The sequence below is a fragment of the Terrapene carolina genome, unplaced genomic scaffold (assembly GCF_002925995.2).
Source record: "Terrapene carolina triunguis isolate 2854851 unplaced genomic scaffold, T_m_triunguis-2.0 Scaffold62, whole genome shotgun sequence".
Classification (NCBI taxonomy): domain Eukaryota; kingdom Metazoa; phylum Chordata; order Testudines; family Emydidae; genus Terrapene; species Terrapene triunguis.
In genome coordinates, this window is record NW_020664413.1 from 44,938,291 (window position 1) to 44,953,041 (window position 14,751).

Below are 14,751 nucleotides of genomic sequence, written 5' to 3' on the forward strand. Positions count from 1 at the left end.
GTAGCGAAAGCCAGACTGGGAATTCATTGAAACTATTAGCGTGAGACATGACCAGAGGAGTTATATTCTTATAAATGCCTGAGAAACTAAGAATGGCCATACTGGGTCAAACCAAAGATCCATCTAGCCCAGTATCCTGTCTGCCGACAGTGGCCAGTGCCAGGTGCCCCAGAGGGAATGAACAGAACAGGTAATCATCAAGTGATCCATCCCCTGTTGCTCATTCCCAGCTTCTGGCAAACAGAGGCTAGGGACACCAACCCTGCCCATCCTGGCTAATAGCCCTTGATGGATCTATCTGCCATTAATTTATCTAGTTCTTTTTTTAACCCTGTTATCACAACATCCTCTGGCAAGGAGTTCCACAGGTTTACTGTGCATGGTGTGAAGAAATACTTCCTTTTATTTGTTTTAAACCTGCTACCTATTAAATTTCATTCAGTGACCCCTAGTTCTTGTGTTATGAGAACTAGTAAACAAGACTTCCTTACATTTCTCTACACCAGTCATGATTTTATAGACTTCAATTATATCTCCCCTTAGCCGTCTCTTTTCCAAGCTGAAAAGTCCCAGTCTTATTAATCTCCCCTCATACGGAAGACGTTCCATACCCCTAATCATTTCTGTTGCCCTTTTCTGAACCTTTTCCAATTCCAATATATCTTTTTTGAGATGGGGCGACCACATGTGCATGCAGCATTCAAGATGTGGGCATACCATGGATTTATATGAGAAAGGGAAGGCTGGAAATAGGATAATACTAAGATCATATGGAAAAATACAGGAAAACATGAAATGATCCAACACAGAAAAATTACATTAAAATCTGGTTCTGCAAAGGTGGTACAGTATTGCAAAACATCCATATGGCTTTCCAAAATTTAGGGTATGTTTTTAGTAATTTGCATTAGATTTCTATGACATTCCCCAAAATTTACAACTAACCTACACAATGCTAATTACAAGATACCCTAATAAGAAATGTAGAAACTCGTGAGCCATTGCATTCTGCTGTATGGTAATTCACTTGCCACACAAGAAAATCATGGGCAAGCATTCTTACAGTGTGGTGCTTACAATATGCAAAAAAAAAAATTTTTCAGTCAAACTTCTTTAGGGACAGTAAGTTGCCTTTTATGTATGAGTGGCATGAAAGTGACTAATTTAAAAGTTAGGCAAAAAGGTAATTCAGAGAGTTACATCATCACCTCTGAATTTCCCTAGGTTTGTCAGTTACTTAACCTTTGTTTGCCATTTATTTAAAGCTAATTATTAGTTATTAATGTCTAATTTTGAAAAAGTCAAAACCCAGGGGGGAAGGGGAAAAGGAAAAAACAGCTATTCTATTGAAAAGCCATACTGGAAGTTCAACATATAAAGAAACTCTGTACACTATAAATGAATAGATTAAGATTAAAAAGTGATTGCCTTAACATCTCTGGTGAAGGCTGCCACAGCTGACTCATTCTCTTAAATTTTCCATACTGTGTGGAAGTCTACAGTTGATTAATCAACAGGCTTGTTTACTGAAAAGCCGACGTGAATGAGGGCTTTCATACAAAAACTAAACAAGTTGCTGTGAAAAGTAGTCTGTAGTATATCGGCAAATTATTTCTCACAGTAAAGCTTTGAATGCTTCGATGTTTCTTAAGAGCTTTGACAAACTTCCTCCTACAATAGCATATACTTAATTCTGTATCACAGAAGTTCCATGAGTTATTTGTATTGTGTACAATCAAAAGTTCCACCAACTAACCTACAAATACAACCATACCAAGGGACTCTGTTATACAGTTACCCCCTTCATCTAGTTACAACTTTTAGCATGGACCAAACCCCTCCATTCTGTAACTGGATCAGGTACATAAGATCAAGCTTTGGATTTCCTTAAGTCACTGAAGGCCTTGCAACGAGGATAGGTATCATCCAGGTGACAAATTTTAATGTTTTAACAGGCTCAGACAGCCATATTTGTAGTGCAGGGAGGTTCAACTGTTCAAAATATTTCCTGAACACTAAAATTAAATCTACCACCTGTCATTTCTGATGCAGCAATTGAAGTCCAACCTAATGCTTTCTAGGACTAGACCAAGACAGAGCATGTGTTTCCCAGGCACAACTACTTACATCAATGGCATTTTTGTGTCAAGAATGGCTACAGAGTCAGACACTTTACACTTAATTCTAAATCTAATACAGCACAACACAGAAACCTAATACATTTTATGTGGTTAGCTCTGAAAAGTTGTAATGTTAGTAAATATCAGAACTGATCAAATAGAAAAGGTTGATTCTACTAATTAAGTATGAAGGCAGTGTGACAGTTAATGAGAAGAAAAAATAATGGGCTTAAATTGCCACAAAATTTCAACATCTTAATTTAAGTGACTTGTGATCTGCCCGAGAAACAAAAAGGTTGTTAAAACTTTCTCTTTCATTCGCAAAACATAGACCAGCTCTTTTGGGATGATTTTCAATTGAACGTGTAAATCAAAAGAGGCACGCTAGCCTCTTCAGCTACACCTGATCGTCCTCTGAACATTAAAATAACCTTATCTTTACAGTGACTTAAATTAGTCACTTTTGTAGCATTACATGACAGACTGAATAATGAACAGGGTGTGGAAATGAATAGGCAATCTGCAGTTTTGTAATAACAGGATTTCAAAGTTCTCCTTGATATTTCTAAAACCCATAGTTGATGCAGAATACTCAAATGAATCCTGCAGCACTGCTTGCTGTGGCCCTACCCCAGATATGCCACTCCTGCGCCCAGCCTGAGAGCTTGTCTACACTTACCGGAGGATCGACACTGCGGCGATCAATGCAACGGCGGTCAATTTAGCGGGTCTCTAGATCTCCACCTGATCAAGAAGAGTAAGGGGAGTCGATGGGAAAGCGTCTCCCGTCGACATTGCATAGTGTGGATCCCGTGGTAAGTAGATATAAGCTACATCTATTTGAGTTACGCTATTCACATAACTCAAATTGCGTAGCTTAGATTGACTTTTCCCTTTAGTGTAGACAAAGCAGTCATTGCCCAAGGGTTGGGAAGGAATTTTCTGAAGGCAGTATTACAGCTGTCTTCTGTAGTACCTATGCTGACTGAAACCCTTCCCCATCCAGAACTGGGGATTTCCGGGACTCTGCCCTTATTATCAGCTGTAAAGGGGCTGGAGCAGAAGTGAGGACCTCACCCACTGTCCCTATGGTGTTCCTTCTTAGAGACTATTCTTCCTACAGCACCATTTTTATGCCATTAATTACTCTTCTGAAATAATGTGTACCTGTAATTATGGCAAAAGTTAAATAAGTGAAAAAGCACTCACTTGACTTATGAGTAATTGGTGGAAATTTGACAAGTGGTACTATATCTGCTAATATAATTAAAAAGCAAAACTTGAACAACCCTGATTTTGAGATTGCAAAATGGAGGATGTAATTTGCTACACAAGGCTTTAAGCTCTGATTTCACAATAAGCTCTATATGGGATGTCCCTTCACCTGCATGCAGCTCACTGTGGGATCAGGAGCCAAGTCATCAGTTTAGAAAGCTAAAAGCAGTCTTAAGTTAGAACTAATATGTAAAACAATTTGTTCTTTGTTGATCCTAAGGCTTAGTTTGGTTATGCTTTTCACATTCAATACTCCTATTAGATAAATAAATTTTAATACTATTATATTCTGCTAGTTTTGTATATTAAGCTACATATCTAACTTTATTTTTCAAGATGGCCCTTACCAATCTACAAGGAAATTTAACAGAAGTTAAGCAGATACCAATATTTCAACTCCTACGACTGATCAGTTGTAATAATTAGGCCTACAAGTTTACTCCACTTGTGAGTAACTGTGGAAAGTGGTTAAAGTTTGTAAAGTGTAACAATAACTAACAAATGTTGATGGGAAAAGGGGCAAAGTGAAGACAAAGACTAAATTAGTCTAAAAAAAGAAGGCCTAGTGATCTAACTCAAGGATTGAGTTAAGATCATGCCTGGTACATAGGAGAAGTGTGGGACCAGAACTCAATGAACCAAAATTGGTATGTTGGAAATTAGACCTAATTGGTGAACAAAACCAGGAGGGAAAGGGCTATTCCAGTGGTTCTCAACCAGGGGTACCAGAGGTTTTCGAGGGGGTACATCAACTCATCTAGATATTTGCCTAGTTTTACAACAGGCTACATAAAAAGCACTAGCGAAGTCAGTACAAACTAAAATGTCATACAATTTCTTGTTTATACGGCTCTATATACTATACATTGAAATGTAAGTACAATATTTATATTCCAATTGATTTATTTTAGAATGATATGGTAACAATCAGAAAGTGAGCAATTCTTCAGTAATAGTGCACTGTGACACTTATGTATATTTGTGTCTGATTTTGTAAGCAAGTAGTTTTTAAGTGAGGTGAAACTTGGGATATGCAAGACAAATCAGACTCCTGAAAGGGGTACAGTAGTCTAGAAAAGTAAAGAGCCACTGGGCTATCTCACCTACCACTCCCTTTTGGGGTCCTTAACATAAGAGACTTTGGAGAACATTTGGCTACGGCAACGCTGGTTGATTTGAAGACAAAAGAAGGGGAAGGAGGCAAGGTTCACCATCATGGCTGCCATTCCCACCATCTCCTGGAACCCCAAACCTTTTTTGCCCTAATCCTGAGAGACGTCCTGACCAGATGAGGCCAGAGAGAGGGACCCTGATGACATCACCATTGCCACCACCACCTGGAATGGGAGTCTGTGTCACATATACCCCACCAGGTGTCCCTCTCCTTTCCTACCTTTTCTTTCCTATCTCTCTCCTTTTTCCTTCAATCTAATAGAGAGTCTGGCTACACCAGACAAGACTGTATATTTTGCAACATTAATGTAAGTCTGTAACCAGAAAGGCAGCTAAATGCAATGCCTTAACCAGACCAATGTTGGTAAAACTTTGCCAGGTCTCAGAGTGGCGGTTAAGAACATGTGCAGTGCCTGTGTTTTTCCAACAGCGAGGCTGCAAGTGAAAGTAACACCAGGAGACAGAAATTTCATTTGATGTCTTTGCTGTTGTTTTCTTTCCCCTTCTGTGTGGGTCTGTCATTTTTCTCCTAGGAAATGGGATCAGACTTCAACAACCACATCTCCATTTCATCTCAACTAACTTCTTCTCTTTTCCCCAAAAAGGACAGCTACTACCATCTTCAGTACTATGGAACAAAGGATGTCATTAAAATGAGAGCCCTGTTTAATACCTTCCATTTTAAATGCTTTAATTGTTTTTTCTTTTCCTGTATCTTTAATAAAAGGTGTAAAAGATTTTAAATGGTGTGTTTGCCATGTTACCAAACAGGATGAAGTCACTGTGAACCAAATGCAGAGCCTTGTTTAAAACTGTTTAATTTTGGAAAGTTACAAGGTCATGTAACAGCTTTAACCTGTGCCCATTTTTTTTTTCCTTCTAAATTAAATACAACATCTTTTGACAACTTCTTAAGAAGAATTTTGCAAATTCTGTATACAGACATAAAAGTTGTGCTTTGGAATTGGATATTGATAGCACAATGACAACAAATGCAATTAAAATATTAAAAATACTGATTTCTGATTCCTTATTTTTGGAGTATTATTCTGTGACCTTAACTTTATTATATTAAAGTGTTCTATTGAAAGTATGTTGCTCTGACACTCATTAAAATAACTGATTCAAAAACCACAAGAACTTTAACACCAACACTGGCTTCCATCATAGATTCCTGTCTTGGTTCAGTTAGCTATTCCAGGTGTTTAAATTCACCATAGAATCTTGTAGCAAATACTACCTGGCAACCACACACTTTAAATAAAAAAAAAAAGAGTCCCTGAAAAGAAATACCCCCACTGAAAAGAATCGTTCCTGTGTCACTGCTACCTAGAAATGTAGGAGCACTGACAGAGAAATTTACAGTCTAATCAGTTTATCTTTGCTGCTCTTACTAGAGGCAAAGTCACAAGCAGGAAAGCTTTTACTTGTGAAGCATGCTTTCAGTAGAACAGAGATTGGGGGAGAGCACTAAACTGTGTATGGTACTGCAGAAAAGTTACTCACCTACAAGCATGGTAGCTAAGGAAGTTCTGAGTGAAAAGCAGCAGCATCAGTATAATCCTTTGAAGAGCTGAGGAAAGAGGCAGGCTCAAATGACGGGAAGGAACAAGGGAAAAGAGAATGTGTAGAGGCAGCACATCCAAATTCAGAATTAAGATTGGTCCCAATATCGAGAAGGGTTGGGACCACTGTGCAGACAATCGCGATCCTGCAGAAATCCACTCCTGGTACAGACCAGACATAAAACAGATGGTCCACTAGCAACACACTAGCAATGTCTTACTCCAACATACACCACTTTACCAACCACGCTTCATACTAGCCACGCCCTGTGCTCTCACCATAGGGGGGAGTGAACCATTCACCAGGTACTCTTCCATACTTTATTTTATTCTTGTCCCCAAAACACTGTTGCTAATCAGACTCCTGTGGGCAGTAGTGAAACCAATGAGAATCACATTAGTTTAACTCTGCTGCTGGAGAGAACTATGAACAGAGGAAGATAGATCCTTTCGGTGCCACAAGATTGGAGGGAGTAGAGTAGCAGACACGGTGTCTTGGCAGCAGAGAAGGGGAAGAAGAATAGGGTAGTGCAGGGGTTCTCAAACTGGGGGTCGCGAGGTTATTACACGTGGGGTCGTGAGCTGTCAGCCTCCACCCCAAACTCCGCTTTGCCTCCAGCATTTATGTGGTGTTAAATATATTAAAAAGTGTTTTTCATTTATAAGGGGGAGGAGGGGGGGAGCACTCAGAGGCTTGCTTTGTGAAAGGGGTCACCAGTACAAAAGTTACAGAACCACTGGGGTAGTGGATCCCACAACCACTGCTTGTGTGCAAAATCATTTAAGAGCATTAAGATTTCCAGATAACAAATCAATTAAACTGTTCATTCACACACAGTATTCAAAAAAATAAGAACATTAGCAAGAAAGATGAATGATAATCAAGTTTTGTGTAAAGCACATGCTGTGTATTACATCTAAAAAACACTAAAGAACCTGTGACCTTCTTCATTTATTAAAGTTTGTGCTATTCAAGATAGACAATATCAGCTCAAGTTGTTAAATTCAATGAATTCCAAACTGCTATTTCAAAAAACAATGTAACGGCAGGAAGTTTCTGCAGACAGGAACTGAAGAGCAATCAACAATTTTAGGCAGAAAAAAGGACAGAGTTCAATGACATAAAAACTGAGATGTTTACATGCAAAGATGAAGTACAAACTCAGGTTTTAACCATTCCTGATGACTTCTAAAATTACTTTGGAGCGAATATTTTGTTTAGTGCACTTAAACAGGCAAGGAACTTCTTAACCATCTTTTAAACATCCTTATTCTCTAAACAATGATTACAGCAATTTCTCAGTCAGTCTTATCACTTGATCTACTATCACTTCCTCTTATAAAAACCATCTTAACCATTTCCTTTAACCGCAGTACCACATATTGACTAGTAACTTCTAGTAATTTGAATTTCCAATTCTCCTCTTGAATATTTAAAGGGAGTTTCAAAACTAAAAACACTAAGATTCTTTCCTCCTGCAGAGTTCTCTGAAAATTCAGCAAGTTTCAGCTTGGTTTCAGACACAGTCTCATCTTTGGGGAGAGGTTTGTAGTCACAAAGAGCTCAGGGGATGTGCACTTCAAGTCCAAGATTCATGGGAAACTCTAGGTCCAACCCTATAGAAGCCCAACTCCTCAGCTCTGTGCCGGAAGCCCCCCACGCCTCACCACAGCTCACTCAGACACCATGTTGCCATTGCCATTCAGTTACCACAGTGATGAATGCTGTTTAAAATAAAAATTAAAAAAACAACAACAATTAGGTAGAAAAACAAACAGCTACATGAACTCCCACACAGATTTCTATCTGGGACTCTACCAGCTTTGCAGTGGAGTACGCAACATAGAGCTGAACTACCTACATACTCCTAAACCATCTAATGTTTGAACACGGGATATCTGCAGGCATGACTGGAGTCCTGTTCTCCCTAAAGGTGCATCAACACTTGGAATTTTGGACACAATGGACAGTTAAGCACTTTTACCATCACGTCATCTGGAGCAGATGAAGGGCGAGCCTTGAAGGGCAAGCATCACATCCCCAAAAGGCCAAGCAGACCCAGTCCCAGTGAGTCACTGTTGGTGACTAAAGCCAGACCTATCCTTAACACTTTTTCCTGCATAAATATGTCAGTTTCAGGTTGAAAAAAATTTTTTTTAATAAGACAACATATGTATATGGGCAAAAGCTTTGACTTAACACAGACAGTTATAGTAGCAAAAAAAGTGCTTTTACCTGTATAATGTATTTCACTTGCCAAACCAGCATAAAATATACTGTCAAAAGATTATTGCCAGTATAATTGTGTCTACACTAGGAGGATTTTGCCAGTATACCTATGCCTGCAAGCTTTTAGACTTCATAGAAGTGTAGATAAGAAAGATTTAATAAGTATCTTGAAGTCATTTTCCCTGAATACAAGGTTTCTCTGTTTTACTATAACTTTATATTGTTATATTTATACTGCTATTAAATTGAAACATCAGAGAGAACACCCTGGTCACTTCCCAGTATACAAAACTGCAAGCTAAGAACTATATCTATATCTATATATATATGCCTTGTCTGCACAAGAACTTTTACTTGCTTAGATTGACTTAGTTAAAACAGTGAAAATCTGCTCCTAAATTGACAAACTAAATAAGTCCTAAATAAGCATGTCCAACACAGCCTTTTTGCACTAGTTTAACTAAATCAGCTTCAGCAAAATTGATATGTCTGCATGTAGATGCCCTTATTCTCACATTACAAAACTATTAAAAAGCTACTGTGGCACATTGTTAAATTTGTAAATAATGTACTCAATGTAACTTCTAAAGTAAAAATGCTTCCTATAATGTAGAAGCTATCTGACAAGAAGTGTGTTGCAGCTCAGTTCAGGAATCACTCAGTTCAGTCACTCAATACTTGGTGATCTGTGGTTTAAATTAAATAAATTTTTTAAATTCTTTTTTCACGTATCAAACCCGAAGAATTTTTAAAACAACAAATGCAAAATCTGAGTGTGCAGAATTACAAACTCATAGAATAGCTTGGGGGAATGTAAGGCCTCAATCCTGCACACATTTGCACATCCTCAGAATATAAAGACTACATCAAACAAAGTGCAATCAAACTATGCCTTCTAGAATACACTAATTAGATAAAGCAGAATAAAATAGGAGACTTAGTAAAATCTTAGTTAACCAAAACTCACCCTTTTAATTGGATTCATTAGAAGAAACCTGAAGTTCTACCTAGTGTCAGTATGTCGTTGTTGAAGAAATTAAGCTAACAAAAAATTTGGAATAAGTCAACAAGAACTCAATACATCTAATAGCTGACTAAAAATGGTCACTAAACAACAGTCTATAAACACAAAAAACCTTGCTTCAAAACTAAACAAGGTAGAACTAAACTTGAGAAACCTTTCTGAAGAGGGAGTGGCGATTTTTCCCTACATGATAAATCATAACATATGTTAACTTCCTGCACCTCTGAACCATCTTCCTTTATAAAAAACACTGTCTTCTTTCCTTTATTTTTCTAATAAAAGTAAAACCAACATGGAGACTAGCTGTTACTAGTCTTTTAGCACCGGGAACTCAAAACATCTGTTACAACTGAAACCAGCAGCAATCTTTCTAAGCAACCACCTGACCTGCCTCAAACTTGTTGAGATTAAAGTGTATTACTTTTAATGAGACTTTTTCTCTTAGGTAGCCGGGAACCTTTGGCAGGTTGGGCTGGGAAGCTGACCCATACTCTCCCTGGTGTCATGACTCAAAAGCAAAAAAAACCCTGGGGGGAAATGCCTGCTTTACACCCTGTTGGGCTCTTCCCAAGAAGTGCCGTGGTCAGACGGGAGACAATCATTTCATTTCACGGTGCGGGCGGCTCGCTGCCAGCTTCCCTTGGGATTGTGGGTGGTCTCGCAAACCTGGCCGCCCTTTGCACCTCCTAGGGGAGAAACACCCACTCCTGGACTCCACAGTTCTGTCCGATCGGCCTCCATCCTGGCGGCGGCCCCGGGGAGCGGAGGGGTCCCTCCCCGCGGCGATCTCACCCCAATACCGAGGCCGACGCCAGACGGGAAGTTTTCCCATCGCGGCTCCGCTTCCCTCACAGGAAGCCCCGACCCCGCAGCCCCCGCCCAGCGCCGCAGCCGCGGGCCGAGCCTGTGCGGGGACCGGAGCTCTCGCAGCTCAGGAGAGCTCCATTGGAGAGCGGCTGCGCCCCGGGCTCCGCAGCTAGGCCGCGGCGGAGCCGCCAGGGTCCCGCTGCAGGAGCAGCGGCGGCCGGATCAGGCGCAGGAGGGAGGCGGCGGGGGCCGCCAGGGCCCAGGAATGATCGCGGCGGCGGTGATTCCGCCCGCCCGGCTCCCCGCGCCGTCCCGCCCCCGCACCTTCTTGATGTTGTAGAGCCGGGTGAGCATGCCGATGCCCCGGTCGTTGAGGATGGTCAGCTTCTCCGCCAGCTTCTGCTGACTGGGCTGCAGCACCGAGCGCGACATCCTGCTGCTACCGCCGCCGCCCCGCGCTCCCGGCCCAGGCTCCGCCGCCACCTCCCTGCCAAGCCCCGCTCACAGTGCCTCCATCGCCCGCGGGCCCCCGCGCTGCCCCTCCGCCCGGCCTCGCTCCCAGGCTCCGCTAGGTGTGGTGGCGGCGGCGGTGCTGCCCACAGCCAGGCCGGGCTCTGCCTCCGCATCACATGACGCGCCTCTCTCTGCCGCCCCCTGTGGCCACCACTGGGAGACGCGGCCGCCTGGACAGGGCGGGATTGGCTGGTCTCGCTTGGCCGGAGCCCTGCTCCAAGGTCCCCGTCCAGCCCAGCGCTTGATGGGCCGGATTAACTTTCTGTGGGTCAGGCTCCAAACATATCTCTGGGCCCCCATGGGGTATGATTGTAAAAGACATGAGAGCTACACAGCAGGAGTTGTCTTTGACACAGCACACAGCTGCACAGGTTTTATTTACAGGTTTAAATTGCAGATGGAGGTGGCTGTCATTAGGGTAGCAGCAATGGTAGCCCTAGGGCAAAAAGAATACTCACAAGTGCGCATAAAATACATTGCTAATCCTTCGCTCCAAGCCAGTGTTGCCCACAGGGATTGAAATTAGGGGAGTGGGGTGTTCAAAAATACTTGGGGGAGGATCAATGAGGGGTGAGACCATTAGGGCGAAGGTGGGCTGTATGGTACCATAGTAAAAACTGAAAAATGTTTCACAGCCATTTTATTAGATTTAACTCATGTTTTTAAATCATCACACAAATTAAAGTTGGTTACACAAGCCTACTATGATGCACTATATCTACATCCTTCTTGGTTTCTTGTAATTTTGCACAACGCTGTTAATGAACTTCTCAAATGCAATGCATTCATTTTTGGTGGCTTCTCATCTGTCTGTACTTCCAGTCCTTCATGATATGCTCATGATCATGCAGAAGGCGACTTCTTTCAGAACCCAAAATTCTATTCAATGAGGAAAAAGAACGCTCAACTGTAGCTGTTGTGAGTGGGACTAGAAAGAGATGAATTCCTACTTCTTTCATCCCAGGAAACAGCACAAAAATTGGGTCGAACCACTAGTGATGATAAAGAAGTTGAAGTCAAATCTTAATTTGTTCATCGTATGGTATTCCTTTTTGTGTTCAAATTCTCTATTTTGTCCTGATCACACAGCAGCCTAATGCCTCACTCCACTCAACTCAGCGTTTTAGAAAAGAGCCATCTGTAAAAGCTATGTAGAGATTGATAGAATTCAGAAGTTGCTGTTGTAGAGATATAAGAATCAAGTCTGTGTACTTTACTTTTTCAGCTGGCTTAAACACTTCTTGTCCTCTTCATTTAAGGAGTCAATGATGCCTAGATGGCATTGTTTAATGACCCAAGTGGTTTCAACAGTAGACTTACAAGAGATAATGGTGATTGTTTTCTGTAAACTTAGTAGCAAAAGTAGTCCAACATCCTCACTACTTAGATCCCTCCCATCTCGGTAGATACTTTCCAAAGCCAATAATAATGGTTGCGGTAATTTTAAGACAACAGCCAAGGATCGCTCATGAGAATGCCGTCGGGTTTTCCCAGGTTGAACTAATTTGAACTTCAGTCACAGTGTACCTTCTATATTTTACAAGACGTTCAGTCCTTTTGGACTGTTGCTGAAAAAAGAGTATAATGAAGACATTAAATTCATAGCTTTTAAAATCCCTTTTGAAGATTCTGCAGCTCGTACTAGTGCTAGTTGGAGTAGATGGCCTCTATAGTGTGTATAGAAGACTTTAGAGTTACACTTTTCTCTGAGCAAAGCTTGTACTCCACTTTGTCCTCCAGAGGAGTTTGCAGCTCCATCAAATGCACAAGCAACCATCTCTTTGGGGTCCAATTCACAAACATTTAACTTTTCTAAGACATGGATTGTCAGAGATGCAACCGAAGTGTCTTCTATAAACTGAACATCTAGAAAGTCATCTACTAGCCTACCACTGACATCAAGATAATGTACACAGTGACTTAATACTAGACACCCATTTACATTGGTTCATTCATCAGCCATATATGCACATTTTCTGAATGCGGTGAGAGAGGTCTTCACTTTTTCAACTGCTGAGTCTTTCACTGTTGCATTGCATGCTTCTAAGCAGTCAGTTGAGTGTCTTGCAGAAGGATAGTGAGCATTTGCTGATCTTGGTCTGAACCAGTGTCCAACTTCAGGATTAACAAATGATAATGCACTTCACATTGGCCTCCAGTTTGCAGTGTATGGTATCTCTTGCTTAAAGAGAAAGTATGATGTGACAGCCATGTTTGTTTGAATAAACTGTCTTGTGGCTCCAGCATTTTTAACAGCCTCTGCTTGCCAGAAGCTGGGAGTGGACGACAGAGGATGGATCACTTGATAATTGCCCTTTTCTGTTAATTCTCTTTGAACCACCTGGCATTGGCCACTGTTGGAAGACAGGGTACTGGGCTAGATGGACCATTGGTCTGACCCAATATGGCCGTTCTTATGCTCTTATGTAAAAATTAATTATAATATAATAAAAATGTTTAGTACAGAAACTCCCCATGATAACAACCTCTTGAGATAGCAACAATGTGAGATAATGACCTTGGCATATAATGTGTTTTTAAAATCTTGGCCTACTAGGAAATGTATATTTATATAAGTTTCTCAGTCACAAATCTAGAAAAGTCACTAAAACATAGTCCAACAAACAAATGTTCCTTTAACGTGCCCCTCCCTTCTACCGCACCCCACTCATAGTTGTTGTCCTTGGTCAGTGAAGACCCAGAGTTCAGAGGTGCTTTTGCATGAGTTCACCTCCCACCCTGCGGGGGTGCGGGGGAGAAGGCACCTCCTTCGTTCCTCCAGCTGCTCGCCACTCACTCCAGCAGCTCACTCTGGCCACTGTTGTTTGTCGTGCCACCATTCACTCCACCACTCCATCATCGAGTCCCTGCGCCGTTACCTTTTGCTGCCACCTGCCACTGTGACCTCTGCAAGTTGGTCTCTTGAGGTTCCACCCAGTTCTCAGTGATTTCAGCTCTCAGTGTGGGAACCTCACAGCAAGTGCAGGCTGAGCTGTCTTTTCCACAGAAATGCTGTCCTGCAGCAGGTCTAAGCACTTAGACCTGATTATTAGTGATTTCAGCTCTAGTGGTCACTTAACAAAACAAAAGACTCTCTATTGAGCCTAATAAGTTCTATCTTTAAATAGAGAAGAGGGGCAAGTCAAATAGTGCCTGTGACTCTTAGGCATAGCCCACACCACCAAGCAAAACCCCTGTTTCCCCACCTCCCCCCGTTCCACTGGGATCTGCCATCCAAACCCCTTGCTTAGCGACTGCAGTTCAGTTGAGTGTGACCAGTGCTGAATTTGTAATGAAAGAGGTGCTGGGGCTCAAGCAAGTTTTTTAATTTCATAACTGATGTGGCAAGCCCAGAGGTCCCAGGGCTATGAACTGCCAAGCCTAGAGGTGCCGGGGCTCAGCCCTGGCAAAAATTAAGCATCGAGGGTGACCCCTTCAATCAGGACAGGCTAAGTATAGTTCTTCTGCCCTTTACTCATACAATAAGGATAACAAGATTTCATGACCCTCACATTCAAAATACTAAAGTGATTTGTAAGCCAACACAAGCCAAAATTGATCACTTGGGAAGCACAGCTCTGTCTGCTGGATATCTAAGCAGAGTAGGTGAGTTCATGTAAATACAGTCTGGTCCTGAAGCCTCCCCCACCCGCCACCCCCCATCCCGGCCCCGGCTCCTCACTAGCTGTCAGGGGAGAGCTCATTCAGACCTTTCTTACAAATCATAATTTGAAATTATAAGGTTGGCCAACATTGCCGAAACGAACATGCCAACATTGTCAGAAAAAACAACAGCTGTGTGAAGAAGCTAGTCTTTGTTCATACTTTTCAAACTTATTATCCTATTATACTTTTTCAGATACAAGTACTTTATCATACACTGTATATGCTTTTAAAGTGTGTACTAATGTTTCAATTTAAATTCAAATTTCCAACCAATGACTAAATTGGCAACACTGCATGTAACTAGTTGTCCACTGGGGCGGGGGGGGGATGTGGGGAAAATTCAGATGTGTGTGTACACCCCCCATGGGAAATCCCCGC

General features: G+C 41.7%; 1 protein-coding gene across 1 annotated transcript in view; it reads right to left on the bottom strand.

Annotated features, from left to right (window-relative positions):
• Nucleotides 1–10,918, bottom strand: part of NCKAP1 (NCK associated protein 1) — a 111,709-nt gene extending 100,791 nt beyond the window's left edge. Inside the window, exon 1 of the mRNA XM_026647627.2 lies at nt 10,518–10,918. Within this exon, the coding sequence (XP_026503412.1) occupies nt 10,518–10,626 (109 nt within the window). The 5' untranslated portion in view covers nt 10,627–10,918. The remainder of the gene's footprint in view (nt 1–10,517) is intronic.
• Between the last annotated feature and the right edge of the window lie 3,833 nt (nt 10,919–14,751).